Source organism: Mustela nigripes, chromosome 12, assembly GCF_022355385.1.
Source record: "Mustela nigripes isolate SB6536 chromosome 12, MUSNIG.SB6536, whole genome shotgun sequence".
Taxonomy (NCBI): Eukaryota; Metazoa; Chordata; class Mammalia; order Carnivora; family Mustelidae; genus Mustela; species Mustela nigripes.
In genome coordinates, this window is record NC_081568.1 from 57,789,279 (window position 1) to 57,812,308 (window position 23,030).

General features: G+C 42.3%; 1 protein-coding gene and 1 pseudogene across 2 annotated transcripts in view; both read right to left on the reverse strand.

The window, feature by feature from the left end:
• Positions 1–6,839, reverse strand: part of PANK3 (pantothenate kinase 3) — a 25,196-nt gene extending 18,357 nt beyond the window's left edge. Inside the window, exon 1 of one of the 2 annotated variants that reach the window (XM_059417326.1) lies at positions 6,397–6,839. In XM_059417326.1, the coding sequence (XP_059273309.1) occupies positions 6,397–6,424 (28 nt within the window). In that variant the 5' untranslated portion in view covers positions 6,425–6,839. The remainder of the gene's footprint in view (positions 1–6,396) is intronic. The other variant, XM_059417327.1, reaches the window with a different exon arrangement.
• On the reverse strand, positions 6,554–22,422 carry LOC132027526 (disintegrin and metalloproteinase domain-containing protein 17-like; annotated as a pseudogene).
• Between the last annotated feature and the right edge of the window lie 608 nt (positions 22,423–23,030).

The window sequence follows — 23,030 nt, forward strand, 5'->3', positions numbered from 1 at the left end:
ACATGAAAACATAAATTAATTTTCAAAAGGACCTTACAGACTAGGAAGATTATCTGAAGTTTACAGATTAAATACTGGAGAGTAATAAATTTTCTACTTTTCTAAAGCTATGCAGGAGCACCAAGGTTTTTGAGTCCAAAGGTCAAGGGCCAATTCTAATACCTAACTGTGGAGTAGGCAAGAGAAAGGCTCACTGAATGAAATCCTGTTTGTGAGATCTAGGGTACTCAAAAGTATTAACTAGTTCTTTCTCAGAGAAAACTACTGCTTAGATATAATTATAGTTAAATTGATAAGGAAAAAAAAAAAAAACAAAACCTTCCACTACTTCTTTTAAAAGGCTTTTGTTGAGGGATGCCTGGGTGGCTCAGTTGGTTAAGCATCTGCCTTTGGCTCTCAGGTCATGATCCTAGCCAGACTCCTGGGATCACATCCTGCACCAGGCTTCTTGCTCAGCAGGGAGCCTGCTTCTCCTTTGCCTGCTTTGCCTGCGCTCCCTGTGCTTGGGCATGTGCTCTCTCTAACAAATACATAGTATCTTAAAATAATAATAAAAAAAAGGGGGGGGGCCTTTTGTTGATATATTTGCATGAAACAACCAAGCTTGTCCTATCTGAAAAAGAAAACTCCACACAGAAAGTTTTTAAATTTGTAAACAAAGCTATGTTTTATTACTACAGTATATCAAATCCCTCGTTTCTTTTAAGTTACATTAATTACTGAAGAATACTCTAAGATATGTTATGACATGTAACACTCAAAGAATAACAACCACCAGCCTGGGTGGTTCAGTCAGTTAACTGACTCTTGGTTTCAGCTCAGATCATGATCTCAAGGTCGTGACTGAGCCCAGCATTGGGCTCTGCGCTTAGTGGGGAGTCTGAGTGATGATTCTCTCTCTCTCTCTAAAATAAAATAAAAAAATAAATAAATAAAATAAAAATGACCACCAACAACCACCATGAACTCATAAAACAGTATTCCCATTCAACTTGAAATCTTTGTGTGACCCACTTTTGTAGACTGGACTACAGGAACAGAAGGTTCTATGAAAAAAACTCAAATTAAATTGGAAAAGCTGTATGATTTCTTTAACAGTTATTGACTACAGAGGTCAGTTTTTAAAATTAAGAATGCAAAAAGCCCAAACTCATCTCACATCTAGCATATGACACACATTTGTTCTTTTAGTGCCGTCTGTTCTTAAGGGAAGGGTAACTAAAGATGCTATATTGTAGTCGAATTTCTCAGTAATCATGTGCAAACTAGAACATGACATGTGCTTTCTATTTCTTAGTAAATTTCAATTATGACAATTTTCTTCTTAAAATCAGGAAGGTAGGGATTGAAAGAAGTCAGCCTTGCCAGTGACTCCAAAGAAAAAAGTTGGTTAACAGCCACCTTTGGCACAGTGAGACATTTAACTCAGCAGAGTTCTGGAATTCATTTAAGCCAGAGGGGGAGAAAAAAAAAAATCACATTAAAAAAGTATGGGGACCCTCTCCCATGGAAGCCATGGAGGAGGAAAAGCCATGGCTCGAGCAAACTGAGGCACAGCCATGGGCGCCTCACCAAGCACACCAAGTTTGTGTGGTCTCAGATGATCCCACGTATGCCATGTCACCCCAGATGAGCAGAATGCACAAGGTCTCCAAGGATAAGTGCGCCCCCAAGTTCATCAAGAAAAGGGTGGTGACATATATCTGTGCCAAGAGGAAAAGAGAGGAAATGAGCAATGTCCTGGCAGCTAGGGGTAAGAAGCAGCCAAGAAGGACTGGCCCCTCTCCCCACTCTGTATATACTAAAGCCTCTTTGGAACTTGAAAAAAAGGAAAAATTAAATTTTTAATTTTATTTTTAGGCACTCTGTATACCCACCATGGGGCTCGAACTCACACCGCGAGTTCAAGAGTCCCATGCTCTACTGACTGAACCAGTAAGGTGTGTCTCACAGAAAACACAAATTCTTAATTATGATCTACTTCTATCATTTAGTAAGTAGTCTGATTACTGATCTTTACATTTTCTAGTACATTAAAAAAAAAAATATTTTGTCACCAAAACAGGAAGGGGAAGGGACATGGAGCTCAAACTTTATTTACAATTCTAAATATGAGGGAACTATAAGGTTATTAAGTACAACCACAGGTCCACTAATAGATCATGAGGTTAAGAAAAATACCAAGTTTCCTAAAAAATCAGGCAAGCATCTATACCTATAGTTTTGTTGCTTCTAGCCGAGACAGGTTAAAGGTCGGTCACCAGCACATAAGCAGGCTACTTACTGCATATAACGTCAACATTTTTTATTCTTTGATAATAAAACTCTCTACTGCCAAGGTGAAAATAATGAACCAAAACACACATTTAAAAAGTAAAATACACACTTCATAAATACAAATGAGTACTTTTGATGATGGGAAATATGCACTGCCTTCTCCAGACTTTTCTAGAATCTATTTGGCTTCAAAAAAAAGTAACAACTCCTATTCTGTTTCCCAGCTGAACCTAACAGAGCTGTCAGCTCCCCATCGGTAACAAAACATCCAGAACTACCATAAGCATAATGTGCTACCAAGAATTTTATCTTTCTTACCAGGTAGACTGTGTGTGAAGAAACCTGCCAAGTCCAATCCCCTTGATATCTAGCAGAAGATACCTTGCCACAGGGCAAACTGTTGATTTCTAACAAAATATCTTGTAAGAGTTTGGTGTCCTGCTAGATGTGAAGGGGTGGGGGAGAAACATTAAAGAACTGTTTAACTGCTACTGGCTCCATGAAGATTTCAGCCCAAAGGGATCCTATGCCAGATTTAATTCTTTAGCAGAAAGAGGGGCCAAATGATGAAAATGTTTAAAACATTAGTAGATTATTTTAAGATACAAAATTCTAAAATGGGCATGCGCACAGGTAAATTCCATTGCCATTAATTTTGCTCTTCCCGATAATCATTCCAACTAAAAATGCTGGTGTTTTGAAATAGACTAAGAAAATAACCATCTTCACACCTTCAGTATCATAATTCCTTAGAAGAGTGTTAGGTAAATATTTCTTTTTCCTTTGGTAAATTAGGTACATCCAAGGGAATACTAGAAACTATCACATTCAACTGTACTTCATTATCAACTGGAAGGGACAATTCTTTTTTTTTTTTTGAAGTATGCTCCACACCCAGCATGGAGCCCAACATGGGGCTTGAACTCACAACCCTGAGATCAAGAGTCAGATGTTTAAACAAATGAGCCACCTACGTGCTCATGGAAGTAAAGATTCTTAAGTAATGATTCAATGTACAAACAGGCCAATCAGATTATACAGAAGCAAAGGCACATATGCCATATAATTCTCTCTGCTCTTGACAAAAGCTTTAGGTAACAGCCTGGGTTAGCAAAGCAGAGACTCAAAAACCTTCATCTTATCAAATTAAAAAATGTGTCTTTTAGTATCATCGTGTTAATTAGGCTCCATGCCACAAAGGTAAGCAAAACAAAGGTTGAACATACCTTAAGACATCCCATCAGCTGAGGTACAAAGGAACCCATAATTGTTTGGCTTTTTAGTATCTAATATTTAAGCACTGTGAAATATTTAAGTAAAGGTAAAGCAAACAAACACTGCCATTTTTCAGGTTTCCATACTTTCACAAGGAAAAATTTTTTACTAGGTTAATGTTTGACTTCATCCTTCCCTTGGAGTTGAATTTAACACGTACTTCCAATGCTAACCTTTTACTTTTATTATACAGTCCAGCAGATGAAACTACTTCCTTTTCTTATTTTCTGATTAAATACGTGCATTTGATTTATAACCTCCTAATATCTTAGTGATGTATCTAAAAACAATGTTCTAACACTCAGGGGAAGGTAAGAAAGTGTGAAGCCAAAGCTACTTGCTTTGCATGTAATGCAAATGCATGTAAAGATAAAGCCTTACACATATTGAAGTGCTCACTAAATTTATAATCACGAAACAACCCCACAAACCTACCCAACTACTCAAAAACAACACAAATATATTTTTAGGTAATCTGAGTGTTAATATTCCTAAAAATATTAGAAATAACACTCTCCAGTTACGTATGTTTATTATTTACAATGGAAATAACTTCCCTCACAAAAACAAGATGTTCTTTACTTTTCATATAAAGAACTAATGAAGCAGTAGTATCATCTTTTACACATAACAGGAAATGTTACTTTAGACTTCTAAATTCTATTAACTGACTAGTGTTTCAACATGACTCTTTCATCATTAATAGCCTCATAATGTAATAGCAAGTAACTTAAAAAAAAAGAAAGGTGTTCTTGGGGCACCTGAGCAGCTCAGTTGATCAAGCATCTACCTTCAGCCCAGGTCATGATCTCAAGGTCCTGGGATGGAACCCTGCATCAGGCTCCCTGCTCTGCAGCAGGGAAATCTGCTTCTCCCTCTTCCCCCACTTGTGCACTGTCTCAAATACACAAATCCTTAAAAAAAAAAAAAAAAATTTTTTTAAAAAGGCACTCTTTTCTCAACGTAAAGTTTATTTAATAAAACTTTATATCTTTGCGGAAACACCTTTTACAGAGGTGGCATCCATATCTGATTACAAGTGTGACCAAATCTAACAAATCATATTACTGTCATGGAAAAAAAAGAAAATACCGTCAATAAGAGTCTGCATATGAGCTTGTCATAGTTAAACTTACTTTACTAAATCTAAGTTCTTTTTTTTTTTTTTAAAGATTTTATTTATTTGACAGAGAACACAAGTAGGCAGAGAGGCAGGCAGAGAGAGAGAGAGAGAGAGAGAAAGAGAGAGAGAGAGAAGCAGGCTCTGCACTGAGCAGAGAGGCCGATGCGGGGCTCGATCTCAGGACCCTGGGATCATGACCTGGGCTGAAGGCAGAGGCTTTAACCCACTGAGCCACCCAGGCGCCTCCTAAATGGAAGTTCTAAGACAAGCAGGGAAAATGTATGTGTTAAGGGAAGATGTCCAAGTGTTTTACATGCCTGCATCTGTTCAAGATTAGTAATTCAGCAAATATAAAACAATTATAAGTGGTTTTACAGTACTGTTATTTATTTAAACCTTCACATCACTATTTTATAGGCTCCTTGAACAAGAACTCTAGTTACCACAGGATATTTTAAAAATTAAAAAAAATTTTTTTTCAGCAGGCAGATAAACCCCCCCCAAATCAGAAAGGTTTTCTTCTCTAAGTATTTGGACTGACCAATCCCTTTGGGTGCAGAAAAAACACTGGAGTATGAGGGAACCTCATTAGCACAGAGTTGGTTGGTACAGCCTTGGAAAAAAGTTACTCTGAGGCTAAATAAATTCAACTCCCTCAACTGTAAAATTAAGACCGAATTATCTCACATTTAAATAACAATTAGTCGTTTTCAAAGTGCTTTGGTATGTTGCCTTTCTGGTGAGTTGGTTTCAAGAACGCTCAAGGGCCAGAAGGGAAGGTGTCAATGCTCCCTTTTTATAGATTTCTTAGAACTCTAAGATCACATGAAGACATTAAAAACTGTTAAATACCAATACAATCGTAAGATAAGCATGGTTCCCCACATTCCTGGTTCCTCTGGGAGAATACACTTACTAAGTATGAAAATCACGATGAGTGGTTAAATAAGCTATTCACAGGAGTAAAAGGTTTTTAAAAGGCTCCTAATAAAAAGGAAAGGAAAGCTGATCTCTTTTAAAACACGTGAAGAATGTTTTATTAAAAAGCACGTACAAAAACAGTCGTAGAAAAACCTCTAATAAGAACATCTAACAAAGTATTAATAGTGGTGAGCTCTGAGTGGCGGGAATACCCGTGATTTTTATCTTTTTTGTTTGTCTCTTCTTTTAAGCAAACACGACCTAGTTGTTATTCTAAACAAAAAACAGGCCAAGGCAATTACCCACTGGTAGGTTACAGACGCGTTTGAAAAAGATTCTAATTTTAACAGCAGTGACAACTCCCAGGAACACACCGGTATTTCAAGGACACAAGCGGGAAGCACAACAATTAGTGAAAGAAAAAATAAAAAGGTGGCAAATGCCCCCACGCAAATGACACCCGTTTTCAACCCGACTTCAGAGGAAGCTGGGGGAGTGGACTGGTAGCTCTAGCCTTGCCTGGCAAAGGCAAACCGAATCAAAAATTCCCCCCAAGCGCGTCCCAGATCTCGAGGAGGAAGTGGGAGGAAAGGGCCAGGGGGCGGCAGGCGTTCGTCACGCGCGCACAGGAGGATGGAGACGAAGGCTCCATCCCGAGGCTGAAATGGTCCTTGCGCCCCCATCCCGTGCAGGGCGCCGGCGACCAGCGACAGGCCGGGAACGAGGTCGCTCCGTTAAGGCGCTTCCACACGGGGCCCAAAGTGCTCTCCCAACCCGGCGGCCCCAAGCCCTCATCTTACAGGGTTTCTTGGCATCCTTGATCTTCATGGCGTCTGCGGAAGGAACCAGGGGCAGGTTCGGGCCCGGAGCACGCAGGTAGCGCCGGCGACTCTGGAGCTGCCTGGGCCGCGCGGGAAGGCCCAGCCGGTTCCTCCCCTCAGGCCGGGCGGGGCGGGCCTAGGGCGGGGCGGCGGCGCCTGAGGCGAGGCCCGGCCCAGGGGCGGCCTCCCCACCCCCGGAGAGGGTGTGCCGGGACCGAGCGAGCTGGGGAAGGCCGCCGGCTTCGCCGCTCCGGGGCCCCCCCGCAGCCGCTCCAAACAAAAGGCCCCGGTCCCCCGAGCCGCCGCCGCCGCCGCCGCCGCCGCACTAAGAAATAGCCCGCCCAGGCCGAGAGCCCACGTGACACAAGCTCCCCCCCCCCTCCGCTCTTCGCGGGCTGCTGGGGATTGTAGTTCTCCGGGTCCTGACGCCTTGGTCTTTGGCTGCAACTGTAGGGTCGGACTACAAAGCCCAGGATCCGTCGCGGTCCCTCCTTTGAGGCCCCTCCACTTCCGGAGATCGCCTCAGCATGGTCCCAGAGAGAAGGGGGAAGGGCCTTCATCACGCCAGCGACGAGACGACCAATGATGGCTGAGATGGGCGTGCTGTGGAAGTCGGGGGGCTCAGGCCTCACCCCGCCCTTGAAAGATAAGGGAAAGGGTACTCGGTGCTGGTATTGGTGTCGCTGTTCTGTAAGTCGCGGACGTCCCCCGGAGGTAGAAAACGTGGTCGTTGAACCATGGAAAGCCTACATGCCGGACTGTAGGTCCGCTGTTCAGGCAGAACATTGAATGCATTTGTAAATTCAGGTCATTCACAACGCGACCCCCCGGCTCCATAGAGGCACCTCCAATGTTGTTGGGGTTGGAATAATAAAAATAATGGCAAAAATAATAACTAACATTTATTGAGAGTGCTTACCATGTCCTAGACACTCTGCTAAGCATATTCAGTAAAATTATTTAGTTCGGTCAAGCAACTTTGTAAACTGCGTTACAACCATTCCCACGCATTTTGAGTGAGGATGGGGTGGGATCTGAGAAGTTAAATAACCTGTGGGACACGTGCTCTTTGCCACAGTTCCATGCAGTCCGGCTCCGTCCTTCCAAAGGGGAGAATCTCCGGAGAAGAAAATCAGACGCTCCAGTTCTCACAGGAAAGACGGAGACCCCTTTCCCTCCGCCTCCTAGATTCCGAGTTTTCTAGCTGGAACAGGAAGGGATGGCACTGGGGATCTTCTCCTGGCCTCCCTTCGGCCCCTCTACCTCAGATGGTTTGAGAGTGGGCCCTGGACGATTAAGCTTTACTGTCCCTCCCCTGTGAAGGATGACACAAGGATTGTGAATATGGACAGAAAGGGACACAAACTACCCAAGGAGCATGTTCTTAGAGCTGGCACTTCGCAGTTAAAATCTAAATTTTAATTTAGATTTAATCCTCACAACCACCCTTTGAAATATAATGAATAAGAACTTCAGATTTCAATTTTTGGTCCAATAACTTGATAATAAATTTGGGCAAATTACTTCATCTATGATTCTCGTTGGAAATAATGATGTCTATATTCCATGGGATTGGGATGGGGATTAGATGAAAGAAGGGATAAAAAGTGGTTTACTCATTGCCTGTCATATGGGTTGTGATCAGTAAGTGATGACTACATCTATTATTGCTGTTGTTATTCTTATTGTAATTATGAAGAATGGTTATCTATGCTGTTAGGCTAAGGTAATTATTTAGGATTGGACCTCAGGTCTAATTGGTACTTTGAGGTACCTTATTTTTGTTATTTTGACCCCAGTTTCCACATTCGTTGTTTGGAAAAATATTTTTATTTTTATTTTTTATAGAAACAGTCTTTTGAGTTCCCAGATGTGTGTGTGACCCGATAACTCTGAACCATGACTCGTAGACTTAACCTTCTTTTCCCCTCTTCCCATTCCATCACATACAGAACTATGGATGTCCTCAAACGGTCCTGTTTGCCAAAGTTTTATTGGTTGAGAATCACGATTTCTGATCGGATATAGCTTCAAAAACTGTGAAGTATCTATTACGGGTTTACCTGCTGTTTTTGTAAGTATTGTGTACATACCCTGTTCTCTACCAACATATATCTTCTGGTTATTTCCGGCCTCTTTCTGATAGCATCAGCTTGGAAATCAAAGGGGAAGTGATAAGTGTGTCTTGTGATAGGTTGGCCATGGACTGAGAGGCAGGGGAGCTAGAAATGAGAACTCATAAAAATTTGGATGAGTTTTGGACACAGGCACGTGCTAGTTTCTGTGGCCACAGAGATGAATGACATGTGGATATGACTTAGCTTAATTTAACTTAAAAGTTAGGTTTATAGTGGTGATGATATGTGCCAGAAAACACTGAACTTTGAATAATGAGAATTCTAGTCTTAGATCAGCCACAGAATTTCGGTGTGATCCTGGGAAAGTCTCTGGGTTTCAGATTACCCATTTTAAAATGAAACAGTTGGGGTTTCTTCCCTTTCTGATTTTTGAGGTTCACTAAAATGTCTCTTTTTCAGGAACATTATGAGATGTATTCAACTGTGCTTTCCTTTAGGTTTTTCCCAGTGTTATTGAAACTGATAAGGTTATCCTGATTCAGATTTTGACCGGAAAGTTTCTTCTCTAGCCCCTGTTGCCTGTCGGCCCAATCCCTCCCTCCAGTACTGTCTGGGTAACTGCATTTTCTCTCTTCTCTAGCATGTTCTAAAAACCTCTCCAGGCAGAGCCAATGTGGGAGCTGGGGAGAATATCTGAAGGGGCTAAGAGACTGTCTTCCTGTCTCAATACTTACCATTTACAAGACACCAGAAATTCACGCTATCTTGCAAAAGAACAGAGGAGAGCTACCACATCCTCATTTTACTTTTACCAAGTGGGTATCCATTGAGGCAAGTGATAGATTGTACCTAATGATGATTATGAGGTCTCTTGGCATAAAGTAAACACACACACACACACACACACACCTAGCTTCAAAGCCCAGACCAAGCTTGTTCCAGTGGATTCTGTCTCTAATTAGATGGTCGAGAATATGTTCCAGTCAGTACTTGGATCCACAAACACAAACTAGCATCTCACTGTGAGAGGGCGTCATTTGTATGAGCATCATCAGCATCACCATAAAACCGGAAGCACAGTTTTATACAAAAATGTTAATTGAGCTTTGACTATGTTCTGGACACTGGAATACATGCTAGGAAGAGAGAGAGGTGAAAAAGAGAGAACTAATAATCAAGCCAACTAATCGGTGAACAAGAATAGGCTGTGATATCTGATGTGAAAGAAGTAATCAGGCTGATGTGCTAGGGCAGAGGAGGAAGGCTTTATTTTATTTTTTTGTTTCATAAATTATTTGTGCATTTGTTTATTTTTTATTTTATTAACGTATAATGTATTATTTGCCCCAGGGGTACAGGTCTGTGAATCATCAGGCTCACACATTTGACAGCACTCACCATAGCACATACCCTCCCCAGTGTCCCTCACCCAACCACCCTCTCTCTATCCCCCTCTCCCTGGCAACCCTCAGTTTATTTTGTGAGATTAAGAGTTTCTTATGGTTTGTTTCCCTCCAGATCCCACCTTGTTTCATGTTTTCCCTCCCTTGCCCCCACAGCCCCCTGCCCTGCCTCTCAAATTCCTCATATCAGAGAGATCATATGATAATTATCTTTCTCTGATTGACTTATCTCACTTAGCATAATACCTTCTGGTTCCATCCATGTCCTTACAAATGGCAAGATTTTGGGGTTTTTTGATGGCTGCATAGTATACATATATATGTGTGTGTGTGCACGTGTGTATATGTATACGTGCACGCACGCACACACATACATATATATATATACACACACACACACCACATCTTCTTTATCCATTATCTGTTGATGGACATCTAGGCTCTTTCCACAGTTTGGCTGTTGTGGACATTGCTGCTATAAACATTCGGGTGTACATGGGAAGGCTTTATTTTAGTTTGGGCAGTCAGAGAAGGCCTCTCCCAGAAAGTAGTGTATGAGCTAGAATCATTGCAAGTTGCTGGGGAATTCACAAGTAGGCAGAGAGGCAGGCAGAGGGGGATGGGGAAGCAGGATCCCTGCTGAGCAGAGAGCCCAATGCGGGGCTCCATCCCAGGACCCTGGGATCATGACCTGAGCCGAAGGCAGAGGCTTTAACCCACTGAGCCACCCAGGCACCCCAGTAAATAAAACATTTTTAAAAAAAAGAATTAAAAAGAAAAAGAAAGTCAACTAACTGATATATAACAGATTGATTGATTAGGAAATGGTTGACTTGAGAAGTTTAAGAAGCAACCAGTTATGCAAGAAACTCGAGGATGAGTATTCCAAGTAGAGGGTAGAGCATGTACTAAGGCTCTGAGGCATGTTGGGGAAACAAGGTGACCAGTGTGCCTGGAGTACAGTGAAGCAGGGAGGTAGAGGGTGGGGAGGTGAGGTCAGATAGGATCCAGTTCATGCAGGTCTAGTAGAACATAGAGGAAGGGTTTGGATTCTGATCTTAAAGCAATACAAAATCTTTGGAGGATATTAAACTGGGTCATAAAATTTCTTGGAAACCATGTTAAAGAGTTTGGACTTATTCCAGAGAACAACAGAGACCCTTCAAAGATTTAAAAGCAGGCGAGTATCAGGATTAGAACCAGGGTTTAGAAAGTTTACTCTGGCTGTGGTAAAGGTAATAGCTTAGATGGAGCTCAGGCAAGAGACCAGCCAGGGGAAGACATTCTGACTGTGGAATGAGGGCCTAAGTATAAGAGTGATTGAGTTAGCATCATTAACTAGACCACAAGCTCCCTTATGTCATGAGCCTCACCAACTCTTACTTTGGATGTTTTACAGCATAAGCGTTAGGTCTTTGTGAAAGTCAATGTTTAATTCATATACAGCTCGTTGAATTGACTAGCTAACAGAAAATCAACCTAGCTTCTCCATCCCCTCCACGGAAGCTGAATCATTGTGCAGAGCACTGATCGTATCCGTGTTGTATTTGTCTGTCTCCTTAACCTTGTTCACTTCTTGCCTGTTTACATTGACACCCACTGATGGTTGAGGCTACAGGTGAGTCAGTTTCCAGCAGCAACTGAACTGGAGCAATTAACATCTGGAACCAAATAAATGCCTAAGCCCTGTTTGGAATGTCTGCTTCTAGAGTCATCCAGCCACAGAGTCTGTTGCACAAGGCAAACTTTCATTTGGCGTGCTTACTAGAATTGTCAGTGCTCCTACATGAGAGAAGACCTATTCATTACCAGAGGCTTTGCTAGCCAACATTGGCTCAGTCAGTATCAAGGAACAGTGATGAGTAATGTTTATTGACCAGCTACTGTGTACCAGGCTCTGGACTGAGGATTTACATTTTTTCTCTCATTTTAAATCTCATAACAATCTTATACAATAGGTGTTCTTAACTAATTCCTATTTATTTATTTATTTATTATTTACATGTATGAAGGTTTTTTAAAGATTTTATTTTTAAGTAATCCCTACACCTTATGTGGGGCTTGAACCCAAAACCTTGAGGTCAGCAGCCACATGCTCCACTGAGTGAGCCAGCCCTTAACACTATTTTAAAGAGAAAGAAATTGAGAATTAGAGAGACTGAGTAACTTACCTAATGTCATATAACTAATAGGATGGTGACCAGGATTTATGCCTAGTTCTCTTTGATTCCAAAACCTTGTGTCATTTTAGTAGTAATTTTAAATTTACTTTATATGACTCTTTATAATTATTAAGATTATATATGTTTATTATCATAACTCAAGCAATTTAAGATTATATAAAGTAACTATGGGAACTGTCTGTTCTGGCTATCTATCGCTGTGTAAAAAATCACTCCAGTGCTTAGTGACTTAAAAAAAACCAGCAGTGATTTAGGGGATGCTGCGGACCATGGCTGCTGAGCAGCAGGTCTGAGGTGGCTGTGGGGACATGGGGCTGGCCTGGAGGCCTTGGGAGAAGGCAGGCTGGGGCCAGGGTCTGGAACCACCAGCTTGTCTACACTTGTGAAGTCTGTGGGACACTGTCCTCCAAGCACATCTCCAAACTGGCCTATCACCAAGGCGTGGTCCTGGTGACCTGCCCCTGTTGCCAGAAGCACTGCATCATTGTGGACAAACTGGGCTGATTCTCAGACCGGATAGGAGGAGAAATATTGAAGAAATCCTGCTGGTCAGAGGGGAGAAGCTGTGCTGAGCGGCTGGCAATGGGGCCCTAGAGCTGGTTGGGAACCCCAAATCCACTGCTGCTCTAGAAGGGGGTGAGGACGAGGATCTCACTTATCCTGGCAAGGTGGAGCTCAGCTGACCCTTAACTTTTGCCTTCAAGAAGATCCTTCAGCCACAAGCCCTTCTAGACTTGCCTGTTTTCTATCAATAAAAAGATACACTTGGAAATAGAAAGCAATAATTTAATTCTCTCTCATGGTTCTGAGGCCTGCCTGGTTCATCTAGTCCTATCTCACTCATTGTCTCTTACGTGCTTATGGTTGGATCTCGGCTGGGGCTGGAATTTTCTTGGTTTTCTTACTCCCATGCTGACTACAGCCTGGGACCATAGTGGCGCTTTCTAGAACATAATCCCTTGGCCTCGCCCTGTGTCCTGGGCTTTCCTCACAGCATGATGGGTGGGATCCAAAAGTGAGAATTCCAAGAAAAGAAATAGAATCTGCTCATTTCTTAAGGCCTGGGCCAGAAACTGACAAAGTACCACTTATGCTGTTTTCTATTGATCAAGCAGTTACAGAGCCAAGATGGAAGGGAAGGAGACAGAGCCCACTTTTACATGGTAGGAATGTCAAAAAACTGGGAGGTCAGATTTTAAAACTACCATGGTCTGCTTCTGACCACAAATTATGTTCTTTCTTCACTCAAAATTCAGTTGTCCCATCCAAAGAGTCTCCCAAACATCTTGTGCCATCTAGGACAGGCGTGAAGTCCAGGTCCTTGTCTTCTGTATTACTTCTAGTTACGGATGAGGGGCCTTGAGTCTGGATCTTTAGTAATAGCTCTTCAGGAATGATTCTTTTTGATCTGAGTATCTGTGAACAAAAAGACAGATTATTGGGATGCCCCAGTGGCTCAGTTGGTGAAGCATCTGACTCTTGATTTTGGCTTAGGTCATGATCTCAGGGTTGTGAGATCCAGTCCCGCATCTAGCTGGCTCCACACTGGGTGTGATACCTGCTTAAGATTCTCTCTCTCCCTTTCCCTCAGTTCATGCCCCCCATCCTTAAAAAAATATCTATCTATATTTATATATAGATATAGATATAGAATATAAACAAAATAAAAAGACAGGTTATTTGTTTTCCACGCCCAACATACAGTGGTGGGATAGGCATCAGGAAACGGCAGTATAATTTTTTTCTTAGGATCCAATTCTATTCGGTGATTCTCTACAGCTCTGTCTTCCGAGCTCTTAGTTCTGCCTTCTGAGTTTAGCTGTCCTTTTCCATGAAATGTAAACTGTGTTTGCCCTGAGTGGTTTCTGAGGTTTCTGAGCCTGCTTCCTGCTCAGAGAAGTTCTGGAATCCAAAGCCCCTCTTTTCCCCCACTGTGCACTATTTCCTTCTCTTTTAGTTCAAACTGATTCTAAAAAATGTTGAGTTTTTAAATGATTCTTCCTCAAGTTCCTTCCATTGGGGAAAAAGCCATGACCACAAATCTCTTCAGCTCATGTATGTACTTTCTACTTTGGATGCTTTTTTAGGGACATCATGTTGTTTAATTAAGACAGACAAGTGCAGTCTGAAATTCTTCAGGGGCATTTTGGCTGTTTGAAAGGGTTAGTGAAGTAGTGAGCAGGACCCCTTTGCTTGAAGATCACTTTAATTTGAGAAGAGTTTGCCCTCTGGAGAGGCTGGGCATTAGAAGTCATTTTATTTTCAAACCCAGAAAACCCTGACACTTCTATATACTTTCTAAAATTTGCTCTAATACCAAAAAGTTTCTTTTGTTAGCTGTTCTTTCTCCTTTGCATTTTACTATACATAGGTTGGCCAGGTCATCATATTATGGAATATTTCCTTTTCCACATTACAGCAGACAACAGTGCACCAAATCTTCCACTGCCCACAGGGGTCCCCTTCCTTCCAACTTCCAGTAGCATTTTCCTTTAAGTCATCATCAAGACCCTTTAGATTTCCACTAACATGCTTTTTGAGGCCCTTCTAGCTTTTGCCTGCTGGTCAAACATGATAATTATAATATTATGATTTATAGTAAGAAATATTGCTAAAAACAACACTCATTTTTATGGCTTTTGGTCCTCTGGCTTGATGGGGCTCATTTAGCCCGTTCTCATGTAGGTGTCTCATGAAGTTGCAATTGTCTGGCCAGAGTCATCTTGAAGATTAGCCCAGGCTAAATCAATCTCATCCCTCCTTGGAAAATATATAATAACCAGGATATGGACAGATTAAGCTAGTTAACTATGGAGAGCCAAGGGGAGAGGCCGGGGAGACTTCCAGAGTCAAAATGTTGCAGAGGCTGATATGTTAGGTCATATGCAAGATGATTAAACAAAGCAAGTCATCTGTTGGAAAAGAAAACCAAGGTGTAAAGATGACAGAGAGCACGGGGCACTCTGATTTCCAAGTCCATAAGTCCTGGCTGTGCTTTGTTTCCATTATACCTCTGTATTCTTACCATAAACATCTGTTTTTGCTGTATTGGCCTAGGGAGATTTCTGTTTCTGACATGCAACATACTGACCTGACATGAGGATCTTTATTATTCTCAAGGAGTGGTGGGAAGAAATGAGCATGTACTTTAGGGCCATTGATTGAGATATTCATGTTATTCCCCAATATTAATGCAAAGAAGTCATTGTACTTCCCTCGGTTACCAAAATCTGCAAGACATGGGGTACGTAGAGCTGAACAAGGTTGTCAAGGTCACTGTCCTCATGGAACTCACAGTCTAGTGAGACTCACCCAGAGCCAAGTTCAAATTTTTCCTGTGTCAGGAACTAGCTGAGTGAAGTCCCCACTTCTCACCTGGGAAGTGGGCAGCACTTTGTGGACTTGATGTGAAGATTAAATGACATCTGTGTATGTGCATGGAAATGTGGAGACCATATGACACATGAAAGGCAATTAAATATTTTGGTTTATTTTTCCTTGTGTTTTTTCTTAAATTTGGGGCTGGATAATGCTTTGTTATGGAAGGCTACCCTGTCTTTGCAAGATGTTTAGTAATGTCCCTGGCCTCTACCCACAAGTTGGTGGTAGCACTCCCTCTGACCCCAAGTTGTGATATCCAAAAATGTTTTTACATATTGCCGGATGGGCTAAGGGGTAGAGATTGAGTGGGCAAAATGGCTGCCTGTTGCAAACCATTACATCAGATAAAAGGCAGACTTTTATGCCTACAGCTATAGACTCTAACATCCACTTCTGAGTTTAACTTCCCAATCCGCCTGACTCCGTTTCATGGTTTTTTTTTTTTTTTTTTATGCTTCTAAGACTAAATGAATGGCATCAGGAGGAAAGTAGAAACTAATGCCAATTTGGTAGTGCTGACACTGAAGGAAGGAAAATCTACACAGCCCCCTTCCTCCTTCCTTCTCTGAGGCCAAGCCCAGTTTTGCCTGTTTAATTACCTGCAGTGATTTCAACATTAACCAGGTCTGCTGATCCACCCTGGCAAGAGAAATAACAGAGTTGGCCAGATCTGATAGTGCAGAGAAATTGGAGGCTTTCCCTAGCACTGTTTACACAGACCTCATCTGGGGGTTGAGGGTCATAGCTTTGGTGGCTTATAGCTGGAACACTTGTCATTACCTGAGGGAGAGGAAAAGGATTCTATTTCCAGTGGTAAGCGCAGAATTTCAGAATTTCACAAGGGGGGGGGGCATGGGCTTAGCAGTCTGATTTGTATGGGAACTAAATTTGCATGGCAAGAATATGATTTATCCATATATTTTGTTTAAAAAACTATACAAGTATCTTAGTTTTCTAAAAGGCCTTTATTTATACTCCACATAAGTTTGAAAAAAAGTCAGTTCATTTTAAATAACACAGTGCTATGATAACAATTTTGTTTGGGATGGGGCTTTCTTTTGGCACAGTACTATTAGAGCCTGTCGGGTAAGACTGACGTGACTCTCTGACTCTCTGTCTTTCCACTTTCTCTCTTGTTCATTTACTGGCCTTCTGCTTTTCCTGAACACCAAGTTTCCTTAAGGCCTTTGTACTTGATGTTTCCTTTTCTTAGAACTTGCGCTGTCTTAGCTGGTGTGCAAAATGCCTTCACAGGTTGAGTGGCTTAAACAACAGAAATGTATTTCTCACAGTTCTGGAGACTGGGAAGTCCAAGGTCAAGGTGTTAGCAAGGTAGGTTAATTGGGAGGCCTCTTCTCTTGGCTCCTCGGTGGCCTCCATCTCTTTGTGTGCTCACATGGCCTTTCCTATGTGCATGTACACAGACAGGTGGGAAGAGTAAGCTCCCTAATGTCTCCTCTCTCAAGGACATAGGCCTGTTGGATCAGAGCCCCACCTTTATGACTTCTTGCGACCTTAATTTCTTCCTTAGTGGCCCCATCTCCAAATACAGCCACACCGAGGGTTAGGGCTTTACTGTATGTATTTGAGGGGAGGGAACACAAAAATGTTCAGTCCATAACACTCTCTATTAGGTCTAACTTGGTTAAAAAGAAAAAAAGAAAAAAGGGCGCCTGGGTGGCTCAGTGGGTTAAAGCCTCGGCCTTCGGCTCAGGTCATGATCCCAGGGTCCTGGGATCCAGCCCTGCATGGGGCTCTCTGCTCGGCAGGGAGCCTGCTTCCTCCTCTCTGCCTGCCTCTCTGCCTACTTGTAATTTCTGTCTGTCAACTAAATAAATAAAATTTAAAAAAAAAAAGGTCTAACTTGGTTTAGTTCTTGGCTCTCTATAACACATCTTTCCTCCCCTTTTTTTTCTGTCACTCACTATCTTCTCTGCTTTGTTTTTCTTCCTGCACTTAATACCCCCTAAAATTATTTTACATTAAATGAGTGGTGCTTATTTTCTGTCTCTAGGTCTTAGATTAGTTAATGTTTAAATGTGCTTGCTTAAATAAATTATTTGTTCAACAAATTTTTATTTTGTGCCTACAGTGTGCAAGGCACTGGACTTGGTTCTAGGATTGCAGTGATGAAGAAAAGTATGCATATTCCCTGCCCTCATATTGCTTCCAGTGTGGGAGCATTTATTGAATACTTAGTAGGTACCAGGTATGGTGCTGAGAATTTAACTTAGATGACCTCGCTTGATCTTTATAAAAATCCTATGATGTGGGTCCTATTGTTTCATTAATTTTACGAAAGGGACCATTGGGCCCTACAGGGATAAGCCACTTTTTCAAAGTCATTCAACTAGTTGGCCTGGGCCCTAGTCGATGCTCTTGACCACTGTGCTACCCTGCATATGGAAGGCATCTTGGAGTACAGAGCACCTTTGAGGGGGTGAACAAAATCATGTATGGCTGTAACCTCACTATCAAAAACCTCAATATCAAAATGTATTCAATACTGGTTATTCCCATTAAACACCAGAATAACTATAGGTACACTATACTATAAAGTTTAGATATAAACCTATATGCACAAGATTGATATTCTGAGGCATTATTAAGAATGTTATAAAAATCACTGCCACGGAATTCCTTTTCTTTAGAATGTGTGATAGAAAACCCAGTGGAGGCTTTGGAGGCAGGCAGGGGGATTTGAGAGCAGACTTGGATTCATGTCTTTACTCTGTCACTTACTGCCCTTGGAAACTTGAGCAGGTTCTGAGACTTAGTTTTCTTAGCTGTGAAATGAGGTTTATAATACCTACTTGATAAAGTGTTGAAATATTCCTGCGAATAGAGGATACCTAATGAATAGTAGTTAGTTTTTACTGTATTATTTTCACAGTACATTTAAACTATAATTTGAGGGGCACCTGGGTAGCTCAGTCGTTGAGCATCTGCCTTTGGCTCAGGTCATGATCCCAGGGTCCTGGGATGGAGCCCCACGGTGGGCTCCTTGCTCAGTGGGGAGTCTGCTTCTCCCTCTGCCCCTCCCCCTGGTCATGCTCTCTCACTTTATCTCTCAAATAAATAAATAAAATCTTTTAAAAAATAAACTATAATTTGATTTTTAAACAACTAACCTGTACAGAAGCGTGGGTGTTACGGATAGTGAGGCTAACCTGAAAGACTGAGTTGTGTAACCTGATCACTAGGAAGGAGCCATTTCTCCATCAGTTCCCCTGAATGCCTCAAGATAATCTCATCAGTCCTAGATTCCCTTTCCCTTGGAAGGAGTGTTTCTGGGACTGGCAGTCTTCCAAGGTTCTAGGAGGTCAAATGAATCCAAGTCCCCTTGTTATGTTTCTTTCTCTTTGCCTCTAGATTCAATAGGAAGAAGTCCGGGTCTGTGTTAGTGGGTTGGATAAGGAAGAAGTGAGAACAGGGAAAAAGAAAAAAAATTGGACATGGGTTCAAGTTATACCCAGTTCCCATTGGAGCCCCAGAAACTATCCCCTTCCCTTGGGCGGGAAAGAAAGAATTAGAATCTTGCTGTCAGGGGTTTGTCAGACCATGTGTTTTCATGCTTTTGGCTGTGGGTATTTGGAAGGCTGTGGGTTGTGCCTGCTGAATATTCATTCTCACTTCTTATAAAAATAACTTGACTTATTTTCCTTTGGGAAACTAACCTCCCCCTCTTAGTCCCTGTTCCAGGTCCAGGTAAGTCTGTAGCCAGGTTTAGCAGTTAGTGCCTTCCATTCCTCTTTCCACAGTGATTGGTTCCAGGATGGCAGTATAATCCCAAACTGGCCAATGAGGCTCAATTTCTGTGCATTTTTTGGCCGCCTTTTGCCTCAGACATGCTAAACTCTGGGCCTGTAATCTTGCTTCTGCCTTGACCCCTTAGAGAGAGCTCAGCTCAGAGTGGAGGCAATCAGGCAAAAGACCTTACAATATCATTCCAGATCCTCCATCTTATCAGGCTCCCCTTCCAGTTACTTGAACCGAAAAACCCAGTTCCTCCGTTTTTTTCTTTTCTTAAATCAAGTTGGGTTTTTTTGACACTTGGAGTGAAGAGAGTCCTGAGTAATAGATCTGACTTTGTGGAACTGGAATGAGCAGACAAGGCAGCCAAGATGTGAGGGGGTGTGGGAAATCATGTCCTAGAGAAATCATAGGGAGACCAGCAGTGTTCACCTCTGCCTCAGGGGCTGCTGCTGGGTGGGGCTGTTGTTTGTCTTGTCTAGTTTCTGTTCTCGAGAGTAGAACTAGACCAAAGAGAGGGGTTAAGAAGTAACAGATGGTAAGTATGTTGTTTTCAATAGTGATTGCTGGAGAAAACAGGTGGAAATTTCTAGTTGGGGAACGAGTGCCCCATCACTAGAGCTGTCTGATTCCAGGAAGCTGGCCTGACCCTGCTTGAATGTTAAGCATGGTGGAGGGAGACATATTTAGATTGACTTTGAGCCCCTTTTTATTTTGGGAGTTTATGATTAGATGCAAATTGTTTGAATATATCATTTCGCTTGGAGTATGTATAAATGAGCCTATATTTCACTAACAAGATGTGCTCTTGTAAGGACTGTGTCTTGCATACCTCTCTAGCTTAGGGCAGACAGAGGACAGTAACCTGGTAATGAAACTGAAATGCCCTGTATTCCAATCCTGAGTCTATCACTTGTTTGATGAGTGACCTTGGGCAGTAAGGTTGTGTCCTCTTTGTAACAGGAGGATCCTATTACGGCCTGTGGATTGGCTGTAAGGCATGGTAAGCACTTCTCTGATAGCTGTTACTATTACGTGCTCAGCCCCTGCCTGTGGAGTGAATGGACAAAGGTGCTGGGAGAACCCCAGAGAAAACCCTGCCAACTGGTTTTAGAGAGGAACTCAGGGTGAATTTGGGAGAAAGAAAAGGTGTGGCAGTCAAGGAGAGCTTAGGTCTGCTCTTGCTGGTGGGACACATTGCCTGAATTATAGTTTCTTCTTTCCTGGATAAACAGGCATGTATCCTATGTCAGGTTCTATAGAAGCTGTGTGGGAGAGGGATAGGGACACTGTTCAAGTGATTTATGGGGGACAATGCTTTCAGGAGACAGGGAGTGAGCAGGACTGGCTACACAATTTTTTGGGTCCAGAGCAAAATGAAGATGGGGGGAGCCCATTTTCAAAAGAACAGGGAAAAAGTGTTGTTAAAGATACTAATATATAAAACTTATTTCTTTCTTTTACCATTTTTCTTACAACTTGCCATGGTATTTTTTATTTGCTATTTAATGTAGTTCTAAATAAAGGAAAAATAAAAATTTAAATTATTAGCATGAATTTTACCATTTATCTTCATTTTTTAAAAAAAGTAAAACAATCATCTAATTTATTGTTGGGCTATGGAACTGTCATTTTCTTCTAGACATTGATAATTTAAACAAAGCAGTGGTAAAACTATCCAGATAATCATACATTAAAAATTAGTTTATGGTAATAGGTCCTTTTTCTTATCAAATATCCAATTGAGGATTTATTTATATACTAAAATGTTAGTTATATTTTTCCAAGTTTTCAAAAATGAGGACAGTAGAGTATTTCTCCAAGGTGGTTAGGTTTTTAAATGACCCTAAAGTGCTCTGTCCTGAGGCGCTGGGCTGGCAGAATCGGGAGAGCGAGTGACTCTTGATCTCAGGGTTGTGAGTTCAAGCCTGACATTGGATGTGGAGATTACTTTATTTATTTATTTTTTTAAAAGATTTTATCCATTTATTTGACAGACAGAGATTACAAATAGGCAGAGAGGCAGGCAGAGAGAGATAAGGAAGCAGGCTCCCCGCCAAGCAGAGGGCCCATGAGAGTCTCAATCCCAGGACCCCGGAATCATGACCGGAGCCGAAGGCAGAGGCTTTAACCTACTGAGCCACCAAGACACCCCTGGAGATTACTTTAAAGATAAAATCTTTGGAGTGTCCGGGTGGCTCAGTTGGTTAAGCATCTGACTTCAGCTCAGGTCATGATCTCAGAACCCTGGGATGGAGCCCATCAGGTAGCTCTCTGTCTACCAGACTTTCTGGAAGAAGCTCTTCATTATCTGCCTTTATATAACCACACACTTTTGGTGACTGTAGATATGAAACATTCTTGATATTTTCAGATTTATGAACTAATTTTCCTTTGTCTTTAGTATCATTAGTCTCCAAAGTGGCTCTACATTATATTCTGCCCCATTGGTGTTGATTCTTATTGTAATTTCATCATCTCCTATGTGGGCAAGAACTGTAGAGTGAGGCTTACCAACCACATGTCCACTGAAGGAGTCTTGCAATTTGTTGGTGTACTCACTTTGATCTTTACCATCTACCACCACGACTTTGAAATTTTGGGAAGAGTGTTCAATACTTGATGTCAGGTATAATTTATTTATTTATTTTTTAAAAAAAGATTTTATTTATTTATTTAACAGAGAGAAATCACAAGTAGATGGAGAGGCAGGCAGAGAGAAAGGGAAGCAGGCTCCCCGCTGAGCAGAGAGCCTGATGTGGAACTCGATCCCAGGACCCTGGGATCATGACCTGAGCTGAAGGCAGCGGCTTAACCCACTGAGCCACCCAGGCGCCCCGATATCAGGTATAATTTAAACTGCCTTTTCAAGGCTGAAAAAGTCAGTAGAGTTTCTAAATGTGTTGAGGTCAATCGACCCCTTTTTCTTACTGTGTGCTGTTGGATATTGGATAAAGAGAGGGTTTTGTAGTCTGGGAAAGAATCAAGCTTTTCCAGTCACTCCGGGGAATCATCCGCAGGTGGTGGTTCCAGCACAAAAGGAACCACACTGGTCAAGAAGACAAGAGACACTGCTTCATGTTCCCGGCCTGGCCACTGGCTCCACCTCTCTGGGCAGCCTCTGCCTAACCGGGGCTCAGAACACTGCTCACACTGGGAGAGAAGGGGATCTGCCCAGCCCTGCCCCTCAAGCCTCTTTCCTCCCATCCACCTACCAGAAGACTCCCACTTATTTTCATTTTGTACAGTGCCAATTTTAAGTGCAAGTATCATCCAAATTATATTAGTTTGTATTTTTGTGCTTCATCCCCAGAAGGTGCCTCAAGCTAGTCAGAAGACACAAACACAAGCCAGATGCAGGAAGGTTGGAAGGGAGGGTGTGCAAGGCAGAAAGATACACCAGCACCTGACATGCTGCCTCTGGGCTCAGGAAGTTGAGCTAAGAATGTCCTCTTCCCATAGATCACCCATTCTGGTCCACAGTGGAAGGACACCCTAAGCTTATTTCAGCCTCTGTGCTGGGAGTCTAGCTACCTTCACTGGGGGTAGGTGAGAAGCTTGGTCTTCCCACAGTGCTTGTCAAATGTGCTATGCATTGCCAGCCAGAGGTAAGAACAGCCACCACCTTGCCCAGCCCCACCTTTCCTTGTGTCTGCACTCAGGCCCTTGCTGTGGGCAGAGGGCTGCTGCCATCACTGGGCAGGGCAGGGAGGGAGAGGTGGGGCAGAAAGAAGGGTGTAAGGAGGTGGAGGAGGTGGGAAGGTGCTGGGAGGTGGCACTGCCTGTGAGCCAAGGCTCTAAGTCCCTGCTCATCC